Source organism: Mus caroli, chromosome 10 (genome assembly GCF_900094665.2).
Source record: "Mus caroli chromosome 10, CAROLI_EIJ_v1.1, whole genome shotgun sequence".
Taxonomy (NCBI): domain Eukaryota; kingdom Metazoa; phylum Chordata; class Mammalia; order Rodentia; family Muridae; genus Mus; species Mus caroli.
The window spans coordinates 76,904,795-76,923,473 of NC_034579.1; the positions used below are offsets into that span (position 1 = coordinate 76,904,795).

At 45.2% G+C, this 18,679-nt stretch overlaps 1 protein-coding gene across 5 annotated transcripts in view; it reads right to left on the minus strand.

The window, feature by feature from the left end:
• Window positions 1–653: 653 nt before the first annotated feature.
• Slc41a2 (solute carrier family 41 member 2) overlaps window positions 654–18,679 on the minus strand; it is a 103,793-nt gene continuing 85,767 nt past the window's right edge. For all 5 annotated transcript variants that reach the window (XM_021174397.2, XM_029482529.1, XM_029482530.1 and 2 more), the window contains one exon: window positions 654–3,564. In XM_021174397.2, the coding sequence (XP_021030056.1) occupies window positions 3,379–3,564 (186 nt within the window). In that variant the 3' untranslated portion in view covers window positions 654–3,378. The remainder of the gene's footprint in view (window positions 3,565–18,679) is intronic.

Sequence of the window (18,679 nt, forward strand, 5' to 3'; positions counted from 1 at the left end):
GGGAAAAGAACCTGGGCAGATCCCAGGAGCAGAGTTAGGACAGATGCCCAGCTGTTCCATGCACTCCGATGACAACCTCCCACTGTGTTGTGTGGTGATATTTTTAATGTGACTCCTTTTGGTGGGAATTAACCACTAGATTTGACACAATTACAGACTGTTGGTGACCCGGATGAGTGTGCTTTATAGAACTGGTGAGGACAGGTCACTGTCCCAAGGACAAGTGGTGACAGTTGTCAGCAGTACATGAAGCTGCCTGCGACTGAAGGCATTTGATGTAAGGCGGGACAGAGTGGGCATATGTCCTTCTCAGGCCATACTCCATGGTTCAGAGCTGAGGGGAGGGGAGAGAGGGGAGACAGAGTCAGAGACAGAGAGGAACAGAAGGCAGGATGTGAGCTATGTTTTGTGAGAGCCAGGCTCTGTCTGGGACGGACTGATACAGCACTCTGTGTCCAATGACGATGGAGGGAAGGCAGACGCTCTCACAGTGGAGCAGTGGGCTGCAGGAGTAGCTGTCATCAGAGCCCAGTTACCATGTTCCATGAACACAGGTCACTCACTTGGACCCTTCTGGGGGATTTCCAAACATGGTACCTGGTCTGTAGCTGACAGAGTAATTAAGAAAAAAAAACCACAATGGCACAAGAAAATGCTTCTCAATTTTTATTTTGATTTGGGTTTACAGAGATCCCAAGGTGCCAGAGCCCACTACTAGTGGGCAAACTATACTTCAGAAACAGGGAAGGTAGGCATACCCCACCACTGACAGACTTTTACAAGATGCATTTGGCTACATCACAGACAATCTCTGATGCAACGCTTCCTGACATCCCCAGAAGACACGCCCCTGTGTGTTTCTATCTTACTAGCTTCTAAGAAACTTTGTTTGGAAATGTCAAAATAAGTGGATGGTCAAGAATTAAAAAAATATGATCTTTTTTTGGCTGTGTGTATAATGTGCCTGGTAAGTTAGTGGAAAACCAGTTTTGGAAAGCAGGGTTTGTGTGGTATAAAAATATTGTTCATTTACCATTTTATGAATAAATAAAACTTACATACTTACACAGAGACTTTCAAAGGTCTGTAATTAACAGTGCATATCCCTTCACAATGCATTCAGTCCGAGTCTATTTCTGCCCACTACATGTGTCTTAGATATTTTGCTGTTCCGATAAAGCCTCCTGCTATCCTGCCTGACATAGTAGATCTAGGAAGAGGGCTGGCTCTTGGACGCCTGAAGAATCGAGGCATTGTTCTTTAGTCTAAAAGTCTTCATTATAAAATAAAAAATATTTTATAAGGTAAATATTCATATACAGTCTCTCTGACCTTAGGAACGGGGATAGTTCACAGTTGGTCCACACTAGGTGGAGATTTCCCTGTTGCCAATCTAAAAGACTAGTAACACTTGATTGGGCTTTTTCTCAGCTAACTAGGTAGACCCTTTGCACATCTGGGGGTGGGACACACTTGTGAAGAGTCTGCTCACTGCATAGCTGTGAAATCTTACAAATGTCACTCCTCTGTATTTCCAGGGCCCCCTTGATAAAACACAGACAGGAGTCTCCATTCAACCCACCTGCCAGGTGAGCCTGTCAGCCCCACACACGGTAACTCACACATCTTCCCGTGCTTAGGATTATGCCTAACTCTGTCAGCCAGGCTAACACTGGGGCTCACTCTGCATACTTTTTGTGAGTTAAAGAAAATGAATCCCAATAGGCTAAGGCAGGTGGATCTGAAGTTTAAGCCTAGCCTGGGCAAGACTCTGTCTCCAAAACAAAACAAAACAAAAACCAAAAGAATGTACAGCCAAATGCAAAACCCAAATTCACAAATGCTTTTATAATAAAATGAAAGGTAGTATTCATTAATTTTTAAATAAAATAATCTTTGCAACTAAATATTTATTCATCAACTTAAACTTTATGCTTATTTTGTCAGAATGGTCACTCTGTGACACTAACTCTCCAAAGGAGAGATCCTGTAATTCATTCCGTTCTATGCCTTAAACGTTTGATTATAAGGCAGGAGAATTGAACGAAGTTTAAAAATAAGCAAAAATATACAACTCTAAACCACAGCCTCCATAAAGATTTAGTGAGAAACTTCCTCAGTATATTTACAAGCTACCTGCTAGTTATTCACCAGCACAACCTAGCCATGACAATCAACGTCATGTGGAGTCCATGCCCTCAGCAGTTTAAATTATTAAATATTTAACGGCCTTGAACGATTGCACGGCAATTTTAAAGTGCTTACTACTGAATAGTCAGGGGTTAGGTGCTTACGTTCAGAAAGACATCTGAGGAGTACAGCCACGTACATGAGGCAGTCCCAGCAGATGGAGCCGTGATGCAGTGGATGCTGAGGTAAGCCGCCAACTTGGGACATCCAACCGGCAGGGCGCCTTAAAGGGCAACAGGACCACCTGCATGTCCCAGATCTTAGGTCTGCATTATATTAAATGGTACTTATTTTTTAAAAGAAATGACTTTGTCTCTGTCTTTCTCGGGGCTGTCCCTCACGCATGTGCACACGCACACGCACACGCACGCACTCCATCTTGGGCCCACAAACACAGCTCAGCACATCTTCTGCTTTAATCACGGTTTTCTAAATCTGATCAACCTTTTTCAACACAGGATGAGCGAGACAGCTCAGTGCTTTTAGCACCAGGAGGAGGGAGCCAAAGCAAGGGGGACTGCAAGTGAAAGGCCTGCAGGGACAACACAGCGAGCCCTGTCTCCACGAAAGGATAAACAAATCTACTAAAGGGTTAGTTGTTGAGAACTCGCAGAGCAGAGATGAACGTTGGCACGGGGCAGTTTTAGATATGGGTAAAAGTGAGCTGGTTGTTATGTTCAGTGGGAGGAGTATTGTGAGTTAAGTAACTGGTAACCTTAGCTCCCAGGGAAGAAGGCCTAATGAACACTTAGGGACGCTCAGCTGGCCCCCGTCACATCAGTCATGGCACTCTGTAGTGTGACACAGCTGTAAGACAGAGAAGGCTAACTCTCCCTTGCCTCTTACTGTGCATTATAACTTAATAATAAAGTCTATTTCTGCTAGGTCTGTGGTTTCAAAATTAACTCATTGTAAACATCCTAAATTCTTTCCTAATTAACTTTAGAATGTGAGCTTGTATCTATGTCTGTGTCAAATTATTTATTCTACAAAAAGCAGCACAAATACCATTCATTGTGGTTTCGGCACAAATTCCTTAAAAAGTACATTAAGGCCATTTACGGAGTCAGGGTGAACTGCAGACTACCCTGGCATAAGTTACAGGACAGATGAAGAGCTTTGGGGAGGGGCAGCAATGGCTGCCTATATCCTTCCCCTGTGTGACCCCACGACAGCTTCTAGGTCCCATTAGTCTCCAACGTCTCCATCTCGGTCTCCAATGAGCCAGAGAAAATGGAAGCTTAGGGCCAGCAGAGCAGTCCCAAGCAGATCGCCCAGCGCCGTGAGGTACGGGATGGAGAAACTGTCTGGGTCCTTTCCTTTTCTCCAGAAGCGATGGACCATCCAGTCGGCGATCCACAGCAGGGTGAACACCTGCAAGACATGACCAGAGATGATGCTTGCCGCCTGTATCTCCCAGCCCTTCAACTGCTTGTTTCTGGAAAGAACAGCTTGTGTCCAGTTCAAGAATCACACTCGCAAGAGGCAGCTAATTAATAGGAACACACTCTGTATAACACACATCTCATGGACTCCTGAGAAGCTCAACGGGCCCCACTTTTCACAGGCTGCACCTCCCTACACCTCACTGCTGGTGAACACATCTAAGACCAATCTCTGCCTTGCATTACAATAGGCCAACTGCTATCATTTTGGCTCTGACACCTTAACCCGAAAGGGGGTGGCTGTCCACAACAAAGGCAAGCTCCTAGGGGCACTTATGAGATACCCTGGACTCCTGTCAGAGACATCACACACCAAGCCCTGCTGCCCCTTGGGTGAGGCCAACACTTCCTTCCTGCTTCTCTGGCAAAGGCTGCCTTGGGATCAGCTACAACTAATTCAGACTGTTTTGAGTGTGGGGGAAACAGAGACTATTAGGATCCTGAATGTCTGTGTTGTAGACTTAGGAATCTGGCTTGTGATTCCAGCTTGTGGAACACCGAGAGGATTGCCATGAGCTCAAAACCAGCCTGAGTTCAAGGCCTGCTCTATGAAGATCTGTCTCAACACTGAAAGGTTTGGATTTGATTCTTAATTTGTTCTTTGGAAAGGTTTCTTATGAATCTGGGTGTCTATCACTTATTTGAAGGAAAAGGAACACAACAGAGCCTTAAAAGCTCAAAGTAGCAAAATGCCAGCACCCTGGACCAGTAGCCCAGCAGGCCTGACTCAGACCCCACAGGCTTTAGAGCCAGTCCCTGGAGCCAGCTGGTCTAAAAGCAAAGCCTCTGCTCCACGGGAGGCACTTACCTTGTATCTCCCCCAAACTCAGAAAATTGACCATACCAGCCACTGCTAGAAGCAGCCCTAGCCAGCAGCCAAATGCCTGGCCCACTCTGGCGGGCCTTGGGTCAGTGTGTGGCTCACTTGGTGGGAGAGTCTCCTTTGGCATTGTGTAGCCTTGGGATCAGAGGCTGTTGTGGCTCTACTACCCAGAGTCCATCTGTGCTGGTCTCAAAGGAATCAGGAAAACCTCCTCCTCAGCCCACCAACAACAGCAGCAATTTAACAGCCATGCAGGAGGTCCAATAGAGCCTCTCTGTTTCCAAACCCTTCCAAGCCTGTGCTCCTCTGACCCAGCCCGCCTTGTATCCATAGCTGCAGGTGTCTTGCACAGAAACCTGAGAGTCCCAGGAACTAAATCCCTGAGGAAATCCTGTGGCTACTGGGGTTGTTCCTTGGTCTCCCCTGCACTTGCCCTGAGGGACCTAAAGCTCACCCTCTCCACCTCCCATGCACACTAAGGCTGCAGCAGCGGCTGTCGCCAAAATACCACTGCGGCTAGACTGTGGAACCTGAAGAGGCCTCTGGACATTCACTTCCACCGCCGCAAGGTCATACAGTTCCTTCAGGCTGCAGTTAGACTGCGAAGGTGTTCGCTCGCAGCCATGCAGACATCAGTGAGAGGGAGAAAATGCATGAAGACGTGCTGTTGTGGTCTCTGGAACCAACCCCAAGTACCCAACCTGACTGACACCCCAGCTACACACGGCCTTTCCTACAGAAGGTCCTTCATGGGGTCAGGATTGACACACACACACACACCAGCCACCAACCAACATAAGACAGAGGAATGCGGAGGAAACATGAGCCACGAAGAACAACATAAGCAGAAAAGAGATCACAGCAGCATTCCTAAGACAACCTGGTAAGATGCAAGAGGCAGAGATCAGCAACATAAAGAAATGAAAAAACAAAACAAAACAATTTGGGACTTGAATGAAGACTTCAGAAAAGACAGAAAAGAGAACTAACGGGAACCCCTCAGAGTTGAAAATGTCAATCCATGAAAAGAAAAATAAAAGAGAATACTTCCACAATAAGCCAAAAACAAGCAGGGATTTTAGAATTAACCTAGTTAGACAGACAGACAGACAGACTACCTTTAAGACACATGAAAAACTTTCAGCAAACAAATGCCTGCATCATGGTAATTCTGGAAAGTAAAGAAAAGAAGGCAAGTGTTAAATCCCACACTGCAGATGGTGCCCCCGGTGGTGCCCCCGGGTGGCTCAGTGGGAACAGTGTTTGCCCCTGCTGGCCTGACTACCTGAATTCAACCCTTAGAACCCAGGGAAAGGTGGAAGGAGAAAGCCATGCTACAAAGCTGTCCTCTGACTTCCAGACACACACTGTGGCATGTGAGCACACACACACATAAAAAGCGAGGAACATCTTTTAGATGGCCAATGGGGACCTGAAGAGATTAAAAGGGAACGTTTTAAAACTCTAGCATACAATGGAAAGACGTCTGTTGGCTGAGTGATCGATGCGGACAGAAGTGACTCTGAAGAGAATAGGGCTAGCTCATTCTATGATACTACTGTAACATGCTAAGTGTATTTGCATAATTCTGGAGTTACATGTGATACACGTGTAATTTACTCATTCCTGGCATGATATAAAATGGATGAGAGTCCAGCCTAGAATCTAGCTTCCTCAACTGTGTGTCTCAGCCCTAAGTGGGTTATACAACTAAATATAGAGATCCCAAAAAACCTGGAGACAGGGAAAGGCTTCCAAATACAATGACAGAAAATTAATTCAAATCAAATGCATAAAGACTTCAAGGCATTTCTGTGTTCCATTATGTGTCAGGTGGCATCAGTGCAGCCTTGGTTCTGCACATAAGACACACGTACTGTGCACAGTGCAGGCTGTCTCTCCCTACGATGTCAGTGAATGTTGCTTCAAACACTTTAGCTCAAATTTGCAACTGTTGTATAACATTATGTCTGTGTGCATGTATGCGCGTGCGCGTGTGTGTGTGTCTGTGATTTTTTTCTTATTTTATGTGCAGTTCTCTGCTCTTATAGAAACACAATGTTTTAATATGGAAATAAAGACAATCTTTCGTATTGTTATTCCTCAACATTTAAATACCAAGTTATCTTTATACTGTATTATTATAATATTTGATCTTAAAAATTACTGTTTTGAGTTGCACACTTGAGTTCATTAATGTGTATGGGTGTGTGTGGGTGGGTGGGTGTGCTTGTGAGATGAATTTAGGTTGCAATTAGGACAGAATTTCTGAGATGGGTCTAAGCATATTTCTTCCACTTTGTACATATATTCAAAGTGGTATTTTGGCATTGATGTTTACAGAACCAAAATAGTGATCAATTCTGGGAGATATTGAAGACACTTGACATCCTGCAGAACCAAACAGTGAGCCAAGATTTCCTCGATTATACATGACCAAGCATGTCCATGTCATTGGTATGAGATGAGAACTGGCTTTTGTTTGTTTGTTTGTTTGTTTTTGTTTTTCGAGACAGGATTTCTCTGTATAGCCCTGGCTGTCCTGGAACTCACTCTGTAAACCAGGCTGGCCTCGAACTCAGAAATCCGCCTGCCTCTGCCTCCCAAGTGCAAGAACTGGCTTTTTAATAAGGCTAGTTATTGTGTATGCGCGTGCATGTTCATGCATGTTATGGGAGGTGGCACGTGCCACTGTGCACATGGAGGTCACAGTTTTGGAGAGCTGATGGTCTTCTTCTACCTTTATGAGGGTTCTGGGGAGCAAACTTGGGTTGTCAGGTTTCAAGACAAGCTCCTTTACCTGCTAAGGCATATTGCTGGCCCTTTCACCTATAGTTAATGGTAAAAAAATTTAAGTTTAACAAATAATTGTTTTAAAATAAATTTTGTTATGATCTATCTATTAATCTAAGTGTACTATGTATATACCCTTGTTTTATAGAGCCATATACCATGATCACATAACAATTTCTTAGGAGAAAAGAGATCACAAATGGAAACCGTGTATGAAGCCCTGGTCCAAAACAGACATCGGTAGTGACGCCTCATGACATCATCCACCTGTCACCTACATCTATAAATAAAGTTTTATCAGAACACAACTCCACACCACCCTTATTTTCTGTTGAGTCTGCTTCTGAGCCCTTGTTTTATTACCCCTAAGATTCACTTGGAAAAATCCCACCAGAGAGATTTAAATAGCTATGCAGTTGTCCCAGAGAGACAACCCACAGAGATTTAAGCATTTATTACCTTGTAATCTGGCAACTCACAGAAAAAGGTGTGCACCTATCCAGAAGAACATAGGACAAAAAGAAGATGGCTACTGTAGTGTGCAGGAGGCCGAGGCAAGAGAACCCTGAGTTCCAGGCCAGGCTGGACTTGTTCACATGCTACCACCTCTCAAAAAAGGGGCAAGGGGACAGGAACTGCCAGCCTTACCCCTACACCTCAACAGATATTCTAGGTAAAATGTAGATTAAAAAAAAAAAACTTCAGAAGAGAATATCTGATCTTGATTTGGGAGATGAATTTATAAATGAAACCTGTATTGAGTGAATAGTGTTAAGTCGCAGTGAATACTTCTGCAGTTCAATAAATGAAAACCTTGCCTCAGCTTGCATTCAACAGATGAAGAGTTAGTGGTCAGAATAGTCTGAGGGACTACTGAGAATTCCTACAGTTCACAAGAAGAACCCAGCAAGAGAGAAAAGAAACGCAAGAGCCAAGTAACAAGATGCTTGGACTCACTGACAAGGCACACAAATCATTTGGGCTCTTCCCACGAGGAGAGCATGAAATGGTGTTTTAACCTGTGTGCTCCATCCCATGCTCATGTCATGGGAAAAATAAAATGTAAACTGTAATGATAGCAAACATCGTCTTTTAGATGGTCTGTAATGGGACCACGTGTCACCCAAAGAGGTCCACCGTACATGAGCTGATGTAACTCCCAGACCATATTTATTTGGGCTACTATCCCTCATTGGCCCAGTAGAGAACTAAACAGACAGAGATTAAGAAAACAGCCCAAGATTGCCAGCTCAGAGCATCAGTGCTGGGCAAGGCAGGGCCACTGTTGACCACACACAGGGTGGCCCTGGGCTACCCAGTTCCATCTGAGTGTAAAATGTCTACAACACAAAAGAAGATGAATTTTTATCAAACATAAGGAGAAAGATAGGCATGGAAGATGCCCAGCGAACAGAAGGAGAAACTAAGCAATGAAAACCGTTGCCAAGGTGGCTGGGGAGGTCCTTGAAGAGGACAAAGAGGGAACACTGGAAGAAGAAAAAGGAATGGGAGCCGGAAGAGGAACAGGAGCGGGAGGAGGAGCAGGAGGAGGAGGGAGAAATGGGAAGGCAGGGATAAATCTAAAAAGAAAAAGAGGAAGAGATAAAAGCCAGTAGCTACTGGGTTGGAGTGAGCTTTCAGGTGGTCGAGGAGAGGTCCTGCCTGTGAAGTGTTTGTCTCCCAAGCATGAAGGCCTACATTCAATCCAGAACCCATGTTAAAGGCCAGGTGTGGTGTACACGCTCAGCATCACAGCCCTGGGGAGCAAAATAGGAAGATCTCTGGGGCTCCCTGACCACCCAGAGTCTATGTGGCCAGTCCTTAGCTAGCTCTAGGCCAGTGAGAGAGAGACCAAGTTTCAATACAGAGGGGTTGGGGTCAGGTAGGAGAATGACATCCAAGGTGGTCCTCAGGCCTCTGCACATATGCACACACAGATGCATTCACACAAACATGAATACGTACATGTAAACACATAGAACAAGAAAATGTAATAAAAAAAAATTTTTTTTGTTTTTTGTTTTTCGAGACAGGGTTTCTCTGTATAGCCCTGGCTGTCCTGGAACTCACTTTGTAGACCAGGCTGGCCTTGAACTCAGAAATCCGCCGGCCTCTGCCTCCTGAGTGCTAGGATTAAGGGTGTGCGCTACCACACCCAGCCATAATCAAAATTTTTATGTGTGCCCCTGATTTATTGGGGGAGATGTGTGTCATGGCACATGCACAGGGGTCAGAGGACAAGTTGGCTCCCAGAATCATGACAGGTTCCCAGGCTTGTGTGGTGAGCATCTTTAGGGCAAAGGTGACGGTAAGACAGGCTTTCCTGAGTGCCGGTACTTCAGAGAGTGTCTTAGTTTGTTGTATCAGTTCTACTGGACCAAAGAATGCTTAAGAGGCTTTAATTAATGCACATAATAAGAACAATCTTTAAAAATGAGTGTAATAGAAATTGAGAGTAGCTTGGCAGTGGTGATAACACACACCTTTGATCCCACAGCTGATGAGGCAGAGGCAGAGGCAGGCAGATCTCTGAGTTCAAGGCCAGCCTGGTCTACAGAGAGTTTTAAGATACCCATCGCCATGCAGAGAAAGCCTGTCTTGAAACACACACACACACACACACACACACACACACACACACACGAAGGAGGAGAAGGAGAAGAAGAAAAAGAAAGAAAAAATTTGAGGGTATTAATAGTGGTTTTGTGTTTATCAAAGGTTTTTTTTTTTCCCTGATAAGAAACAAACACCCAGCTTACAGGTTGAATAAGGCTCAGATTCATACAGACATAAAGCCCAACTTCCCTCAGCCCTGCCTCTCAGCAGAGAGGAACCCTCCATCAGTGGACACTGGCTTGCTCTCCTGGAAGACAACTGTCAGTACATGTCATATGCAGATCCCATGCAGAGGACAACAGTCTGTATGTGTCATATGCAGATCTCATGCAGAGGACAACTGTCTGTGTCATATGTAGATCCCATGTAGAAGTCAACTGTTTGTACATGTCATATGCAAATCCCATGCAGAGGACAATGGCCTGTACATGTCATATGCAGATCCAACACAGAGGACAATGGTCTGTATGCGTTATATGAAGATCCCATGCAGAAACAATGTTCTACTCTCTTCTCGTTCCCTGAAGCACCAGGATAGAGGTAGAAACTTTTCAGAGCTAAGGAATGGGGGCTTTTCTGCTCTGAGGTCCCTGGGTGTCCCCATAGGATCAAGAGCAAAACCTCAGGGTCCTTGTGGGAAGCCAGAGAAATTCTTCTCAGCACGTACTGAGAGGGAAGCAAGACCCCCTCACTGCATCATTCATGTTCTAAAAGCCAAGAGCTGGACATGACCTGAGAGAGAAGGGCGGCGCTCTCAGGCTAGACATGTGAACACGGGACAGAGTATACCATGAACGACAAAAGACAGGCCTGTATGACAGTGTGTCAGAAGCCTAAGGTTGAAGATAAACAGCTGCAACTCTGCAAAGCACAACATTTCAATAGCTCCCAAAGATTGAAAATATGACATATTCAGATATCAGCACAGGCAAAGCAAGGACAGATGACAGGTCAGGGCGCCGACAGCGCCAGTGCAGAATGGAGAGGGGGGTAGGATTGGTGTGTGGGTGGCACTTACATGTGTGCTTTTATTTCTCATTCTGAAATATCCACTTCAGGTAACTTCAGGGTTGCTGAAGCTGAGTGGTGGATATGTGGTTAGCTACGAGCTCTGAGGCAGTGGGTCCCCACTAACTGAAGAGGCACCCACCCTGAAGAGGCAGTGTGCATGTCTTGTAGACTCTTGAACATTCCAAGCACTATGTGAAGACAGTCTCGTGGCAGAGGCTCCACAGTGGTAACTGCTGCTGTCCACAGAAGATGCCCCCAAGTCTTCCTTGCCCTAACCTCTAAAATGAGCAACAGTCACCAACCCACAGGGCACAGCAGCACTGAACGAGATGCCATCTAAGGCTGCACCAGTGCCAAGGTCACAGTAATTGCTCCACAGCCTCCACCACCGTCGGCACCTACAGCTCGGACGTTGAATTGGAACAGAAGTGTGATCAGCGGTTTCTAGCACGGGTTTCTAACACCGGCGAGCGAGTGCTGTGACATTTCCTCCGTGCCTCGGTTCCTTAGAACCAGTGGACTTGCCTTTGCAGAGCGTTCTAGCTGTAAACCACACAGGGATTAGCCTCTGTCACACAAGGTCACACAAACTCAGTGACCTCTTCTCTGTGCTTTCTCTTCCAGGTTCTTATTCCATTTGCTCTGCACAACAGGCTGCAGAACCAAGTCAGCTTCTTCCATGATTTCTTTTTAAAGATGACTTTAAACAGGTTTACATTTTTAAAAAAAATTTTTTTTCAGGTAGGCAAAATTTATTAGTGCTTATTTCAGATCTCTGGGTATAAATTACAAAAATCGTGGTGAATATCAGAGCCTTGTTAATGTAATATGTTTTGCCTCAAAATGAAATCATTCACTAAGGAACAAGTGCTTTCCACAGCAGATACCAAACCAGGGGCACACCATGTTTCAACATCGCCTGCTCTTTATGAAATATGCATAACTTCTCTGGGTAAATATGCCTTCTAAAAGGCAACTTTGTAGCCCTGGCTAATTATGCAAGTTATAAATGCATTGCCTAGAATTTAAATAAATATGTGAGCACAGGAATACATATTTGCTTTGGCCGCTACTGCCTTTCTCTCTGCTCCTCCTTGGGGCTCGGATCAACATTCGCGTGCATTAGCATTCCTTTAGAGCTGCGGTTGCCAGCAGCCCTCTTGTACACTGTGTGAAGAGCGGTGACTGCTTAGGCAGAGGAACGCTTAGCGATATGACACAGATAAACCTCAGAAGTAGAAATGAGGACAGTCTTTGCTAACTCAGAGCTTTGCAAAGGTTGAATTCATGCCCTCTGGAGCCTCAGTCTTCAGGCTGAAAATTACCCGCTGATTAAACCATATATAAATATTAGATGATCTCTAGTATTTAAATGGCAGGGGGTAACTCAGGATTATCACTGGGCAGGAATTCAGTCTCCTCTGATATTTAGATAAGATGTCTTTCTGATCTGACATGTCTTGATGAGGTTTTATGTGAGTGCTGCTGAGGCATGACAGGACCGTGGTGGGCATTGTCATCTTTATCTGCAAAGGGGAAATTGAATGGAGAAAGGAAAGGCTATGTGACTTGTCTGTTCAGACAACCACCGAGAATAAAGTCTAACTGAGGCTGTGGAACTCCAAAGCCTACACTGCTCTCCCCATCCCAGGCTGGCTCTGTTGGACAGAGACTGAAAGCAGACAGGAAAAGAAAGATTTCTGCCTATAGATTAAATACATGGCAGGTCCAGGTCCAAGCCTTAAACAGACATTGCTCCAAATGAGCAATGAGACTTGACCAGAGCATTACAAACAACTCATTCATTGAGAACAACTTCAAATGCTTAGAGCTACTTTTGCAAAACAATGTCTTTTTGTTGTTGTTTTATTTTTGAGACAGGGTCTTTTTGTGTAGCCCTGACTAACCTGGAACTACTTCTGTAGACCAGGCTGTCTTTGAACTCACAGAGATCCTCCTGCCTCTGCCTTGTAAGTGCTGAGATTATAGGCATGGGCCGCCACCACCTAGCTAAAACAATGTTATTTAAAAGTACCACTGATCTGGCAGGAAATCTCAGAGGTCTCAGAGGGAGAGAGACAAGAGATGTGGAGGCTGCTGGCCCCTGAGGTATCGACAAGACCCAAAGCCCTTGGACAGGCTGCATCACTGAACACAAACCATACCCAGCCGTCTGCACGCCCTACCTCTCTGGTTTTAACAGCGTAGAGCCTAGAACAGAAAGTAGAAAAACACAAACGAACAGAAGATGCAAAGACTAAAAGGAACCACCCTGTGTAAGGCGTAAACACGTCCTTAGGGAAAGGTGGGAAATTGGTCTGACTACACACAGAGAAAAAAGGACCATCCCTCAGAAAATTCCCTAACTGCAAGTTAGGTCCTGAATCCAGCATCAGATAGCCATGTGGCCTTGGCTATCTTCAGGCGGTCCCTGCAGTGTCCCTGCAGTGCTGCTCTGGCATATACAATGGCAAAAAGGTGGAAAGTGAGGACCTTGTGACCTCCACACAAGCATCATGGCACCCATTCATTCACTCTCGATGACTTATTTATATGGTGGATGGAGAGGACTCTTGCAAGTACGTTCTCTGACACATATACACACACACACACTCACGCACGCACACACAACATATAAATACATAAATAAATGTAATTTTTAAAATTAAAGTTGGGATAGACTGTGATTTCTGGTATTTTCAGCTTTCTCTTCCTTCCTTCCCATCTTCACTGACTCCCTCTCCTCCCATCTGCTAAGGTGTAACAGTGGTTTCCAACACCCCCCTCCTATCTCAGACACTGCTGTGAGCATCAGTCAGACAAAGGTAGTAACAGATTATGCACGCGTCATCCCTTCGAAGAATCTGAGAGCAGAGGTCAAAAGTCAACAAGCCAGCCAGGCGCTCACGCGTGCAGCATTTAAGTGCATCTGACCTTTGTTCTCAGAGTATGCAGACACTTCCTAAGTTAAACAACCTAGGTAAACACCGTTTCACTCTTCACTGTTTGTTTAGCTTCAATGGGAGTACACAATGTCCTGAGTGCAATAATCGTCTTCAAGCCAGGCATGGTGGTCACGCCTGGCATCCCCCACCCTCACACTTCTGAGGAGGAAGCAGGAGGATCATGGGTTCAAGGTCATGATCAGCTATGCAGGCCAACCTTGGTGGCCTAAAACCACACCTCAAAACGACAACACAATCTTCAACATTCATGCCCTGTACAGATCTTTTAATGTCAGTATAGTTATTATTTTTTTCTATTATTTTCTTTTGTGTATTAAGTTTATACTTGAAATATCATGACTGTTCGACAATAAAAACACTACTAAAATATGCATGTATTTTGGAAAGAGGAAACATTTTCTTTCGTAGGGCTACAATTTACTGTGTGCATTTAAAACTTGATTTGGGGGACTCGGGGCATAGCCCAATGAGACAGCATGATTTACTGCACTGGAGGCCTAGAGTTCAAATCCCCAGCACAACGAGATTTAAAAAAAACCGAAAACCCTAATTTTGAAAAGTGACTCATAATATTAAAAAATTCTCAGGGAGTCCATGAGACAAAAGTGCACAAGAATCCAGAAGACCCACAATTAAACAACTCAGATTCAATAGTCACAGGGCAGAAATCAGCTAAAGGCTCAGAAAGAAAAAAAAAAAAAAGAGTGACTAGGGGCTCAAGAGATGGCTCAGTGGTTAAGAGCACTGGATGCTCTTTAAGGGGACCCAGGTTCAAGTCCCAGCACCCATATGGCAGCTCACAAGTGGCTGTACCTCTAGTTCAAGGGAATCTGACGCCCTCTTCAGGTCCTTGAGGGCATTGCATACACACGGCACACAGACATGTAGGAAAAAAAATACACGTGTGAAATAGAAAAATGAAAAGAAAACTTAAAAAGTAAAGAAATTCTCTAATATTCACACAAGGACATGATCTAACAGTGAAACACAACTCTCAGAAACAACTGCAGAGAAAAGCCCTATGAATAATATACTCAGTGTGGCTCCATTCAGAACACACCAGAGAGAGAGACCCAGAATCACACAGCCCAGCACAAGGAGAGGCACAGCCAGGAGGATCATAGCTAATAAAGAAAAATACAGGTATAGCGGTACACAGTGGCTCACTCCTGTGACCCCATATTCTAGAAGCTGAGGCAGGAGGATTACAAATTTAGACCCAGCTTGGACCACTTGGGTAGGCGCTTTCTCAGAAACAACACAACAGCAGTAACAACGTTAGGAACATTTCTGACACGAGGTGGGAAGGCTAAAAAGAAGCCTGTTTTCTTAGTGGCAAGGAGAGAGCACAAAGGACAGAACGGAAGATAACTCAGAAGTCGGGACACCAGAACACTGCTCCTGTGTTCACTGAAGGCCTCCCTCAGCAGCCGGAGGGAAGAGGAGGCTAGTTCTCTAGGAAGAGACACTAATTAATCTAGTCAGCATCCTGGAAATGGTAATGAGGCACTGGGGACAGCTCTGAGAAGGCAGAAGCTAGGAAGGCCTGGGGGCATCAGCTTGCATCTTGAGGCAGCTCAGACACGTGTCCCGGGGTCTGTGAATCTAACTGCTCACTGACCCAGGGTCTGTGGATCTGACTGCTGGTCTGAACGCCAGGGGTTTGGACAGGAACTATGGTGCCAAATGCATCTACTTTTTCCTTGGCTAGTGGAATATTTAAAATGGAACATACAACATGCTTCCACACTAACGAACTGCGACCTGCCTAAGGAGCTTGATGAGAATGAACACCAGGGCCCGTCTGAAACTAAGATCAAGATGAACCTTCAAAGGCTCAGAGAGGAGGTGCATAGGTGAGCTGAGCAGAGGAACAGTTAGGGACACCAATACACAAACACTGTCACACGGCTCAGATGTTAAAACATCTACGTCGCTGTAATGCCCTAGTCACTGGCACAAGGTTTTACTGTCCTTGTGGAGCATGTGCCTATGACGTCAGGAAACTCTTCAATTTGTTAAATGTGTGCATTTCTGATCTTCAACTGCTCTGTCACCGCTTTGCAAGAAGAGCCTTGTCAAATGTTTCACCTTTTACCAATACTAGATATATTCAGTGAATCTTTAAAAAATGTGATTATTTATGACTAACATGTAAGACACACTAGTAAGATGTCCAGAGAATTCTGAGACTAAGACACAGCTTTCAGTAAAATTAAAATCTCCATGACTAAATACTCAGTTTGCAAGTATGTATTAGCTGAGCTTGCAATGATGAATAAAGCAGTCCCTGGAAAGAGCCTGACCTGCCTACATCCCCCCTCTCCATCCACTGACTACATCCCCCATCTCCATCCACTGACTACATCTCCCCCTCTCCATCCACTGACTACATCTCCCCTTCTCCATCCACTGATTACATCTCCCCCTCTCCATCCACTGACTACATCTCCCCCTCTCCATCAACTGACTACATTTCCCCCTCTCCATCCACTAGCTACATCCCCCCCTCTCCATCCACTGACTACACCCCTTCCTCTACATCCACTGACTACATCCCCCTCTCTCCATCCACTGGCTACATCCCCTCTCCATCCACTGGCTACATGCCCCTCCATCTATCACTGTAAAAGTAGAGGGGACCTTAGCAGCACTGGCAAGACCTAACCCACAATAGGGGTAGCTTATTAACTGAAGGTTTTGTATAACTGCACAAAGCAGCTAGTCCCAGCCAAGACCACTGACACGAAGTTCTATGTCGTCTTCCTCTGTGCTCTCCTCTCTATAAACCCCAAGTCCTGATCAATTCCTGGTTCTGGCCTCTGCCTCAAGACTCAAGGTCCTCAGTGCCAGCCAGGAACTAGGGCAATCTTCCTATGGAGTTTTGCGCTGACCAAGGCTATACTCCCCCAGCTCGCTGACAGCCGTGCCTCACTGGGCCAGGGCTGGTGGTGCTGAGGCATTAAGGCATCAAGCTCCAGGAGGAACTGAACAGTTTGAAGCTGTCAACAACAACAAAAAAATTGGTTCTTTACTTTTGCAAACATACTAAATAAAACAGTTCAGGCCCTGAAGACATGATTTAATTTCCTTAGCCCAAATAATTACAGCTAATAAATAATAATTAAAAGATACTAAAGTGGGAGCTGGGAAGACTATTCAGCAGTTAAGAGAGTCTCTTCCAGAGGACACGGGTTTAATTCCCAGCACCCACTGCTCAGTTCATACCTGCCTGTAACTCTAGTCCCGTGATTTCTGACACCCTCACACAGACAGACATGCAGGCAAAACACTAATGAACATAAAATAAAAATAAATCATTAAAGATAGTACAGTGTCTTTGGACTTTCTTTTGGCTGGCCAAAAGCACTGCTAACATTTCAGGCTGAACGGAATTTTCTAAGCTACAGGGAAGCCATCTGGCTGCCTCTGAGACATAGAGACCGACTAGTGAAGCCTTCGAATCCTTCCGTAAAATAGATCTGATCGTTATTTTTTGTTTCACAGCCACTTAATGGTTACTGTTCAGTGTCTCAAACGCTTTTGTCTGGATACTGTCCCAGCAGATGTTTCTACAAATGATTCAACAACAAGGAAAGAAAACAGAGAGGAAAGGCTGTTAGCTAACACTTTCACTGGAAGTCCTTCATATACCACACCAAGGAGAAGCAGCAGGGGTGTGGATAGGGGGATGTCTGCAGGACTCTCTATGGTGAGGACCAAAGGCGGGAAGTGAGACAAACCCTACCACACTCCTAGGAGAAGACTGGCTTGTTCTCAGACACGGGAACAAACAGCTACTAGACTGCTTTCAGCTCCTTTTAGCAACAAACGAAACTACCAACCAATGGAAGTCCTAGTTTCTAAAGTAGCCAGCACGGGAACTAACTCTTTCCAGGAATCACACCCACCATCAAACTTCCATGGATGACATCCAGCCACTTGGCTGATCCCTGAAGCCGAGATTCTCGAATGCTCTAGCTAAGCTGCACAGACCACTCTACCAGCCTGTCACCAATGGAAAAAGCTGTCTTTTTAGCTCCCATACTGAGTGACTGCTCCATCGTCCTTTGACACCCTTGCTTTAGGAGACAAGGCCTCTTTGTAGCCCAGAACTCTTGGGACTCCCTGTGCCTTAGATTCACAAGTACAGCAAAACTGGCGAGCACCCTGTACCCAGCTGCTTTCTGCTTTATAATACCGTGCTTTGGCACAGCTGAGGCGTGTGTGTGTGTGTGTTATGGTATTATGTGCTGTATATGTGACTCTCCTCTAAGTTAAATGTGAAATTCCAGCTACGTTCAGAGTACAGACAGTAAGACCCTAAGCAGAACATCTGGAGAAAGCTCTGGTTTGGCTTCATCTTTACGGGGCCTGACAAGACTGAGAGGGACCCTTCCCCAGTGCCTCCCCAGAGGTCCAGAGTGCTGCTCCTCCATAAGAGGCAGCCATGTGACTTTCTGTGGGAACCCAGGAACACCCCCTAAAGCTCTACTGAGAAACACGAACTGAGAAAAGCACCTGGCTATGAAGATCTTTCCCCTTAGCTACCAGAACAACAGCATCATATCACCAAGACCACACACACCACATACCAACAGGCACAAGACCACAGTACCACATACCAACAGGCACAAGACCACAGTACCACATACCAACAGCCAAAAGACCACACATACCATATACTAACACCCATAAGACCACAGTACCATATACTAATACCCATAAGACCACATGTATCACATACCAACACCCATAAGACCACAGTACCACATACCAACACCCATAAGACCACAGTACCACATACCAACACCCATAAGACCACAGTACCACAT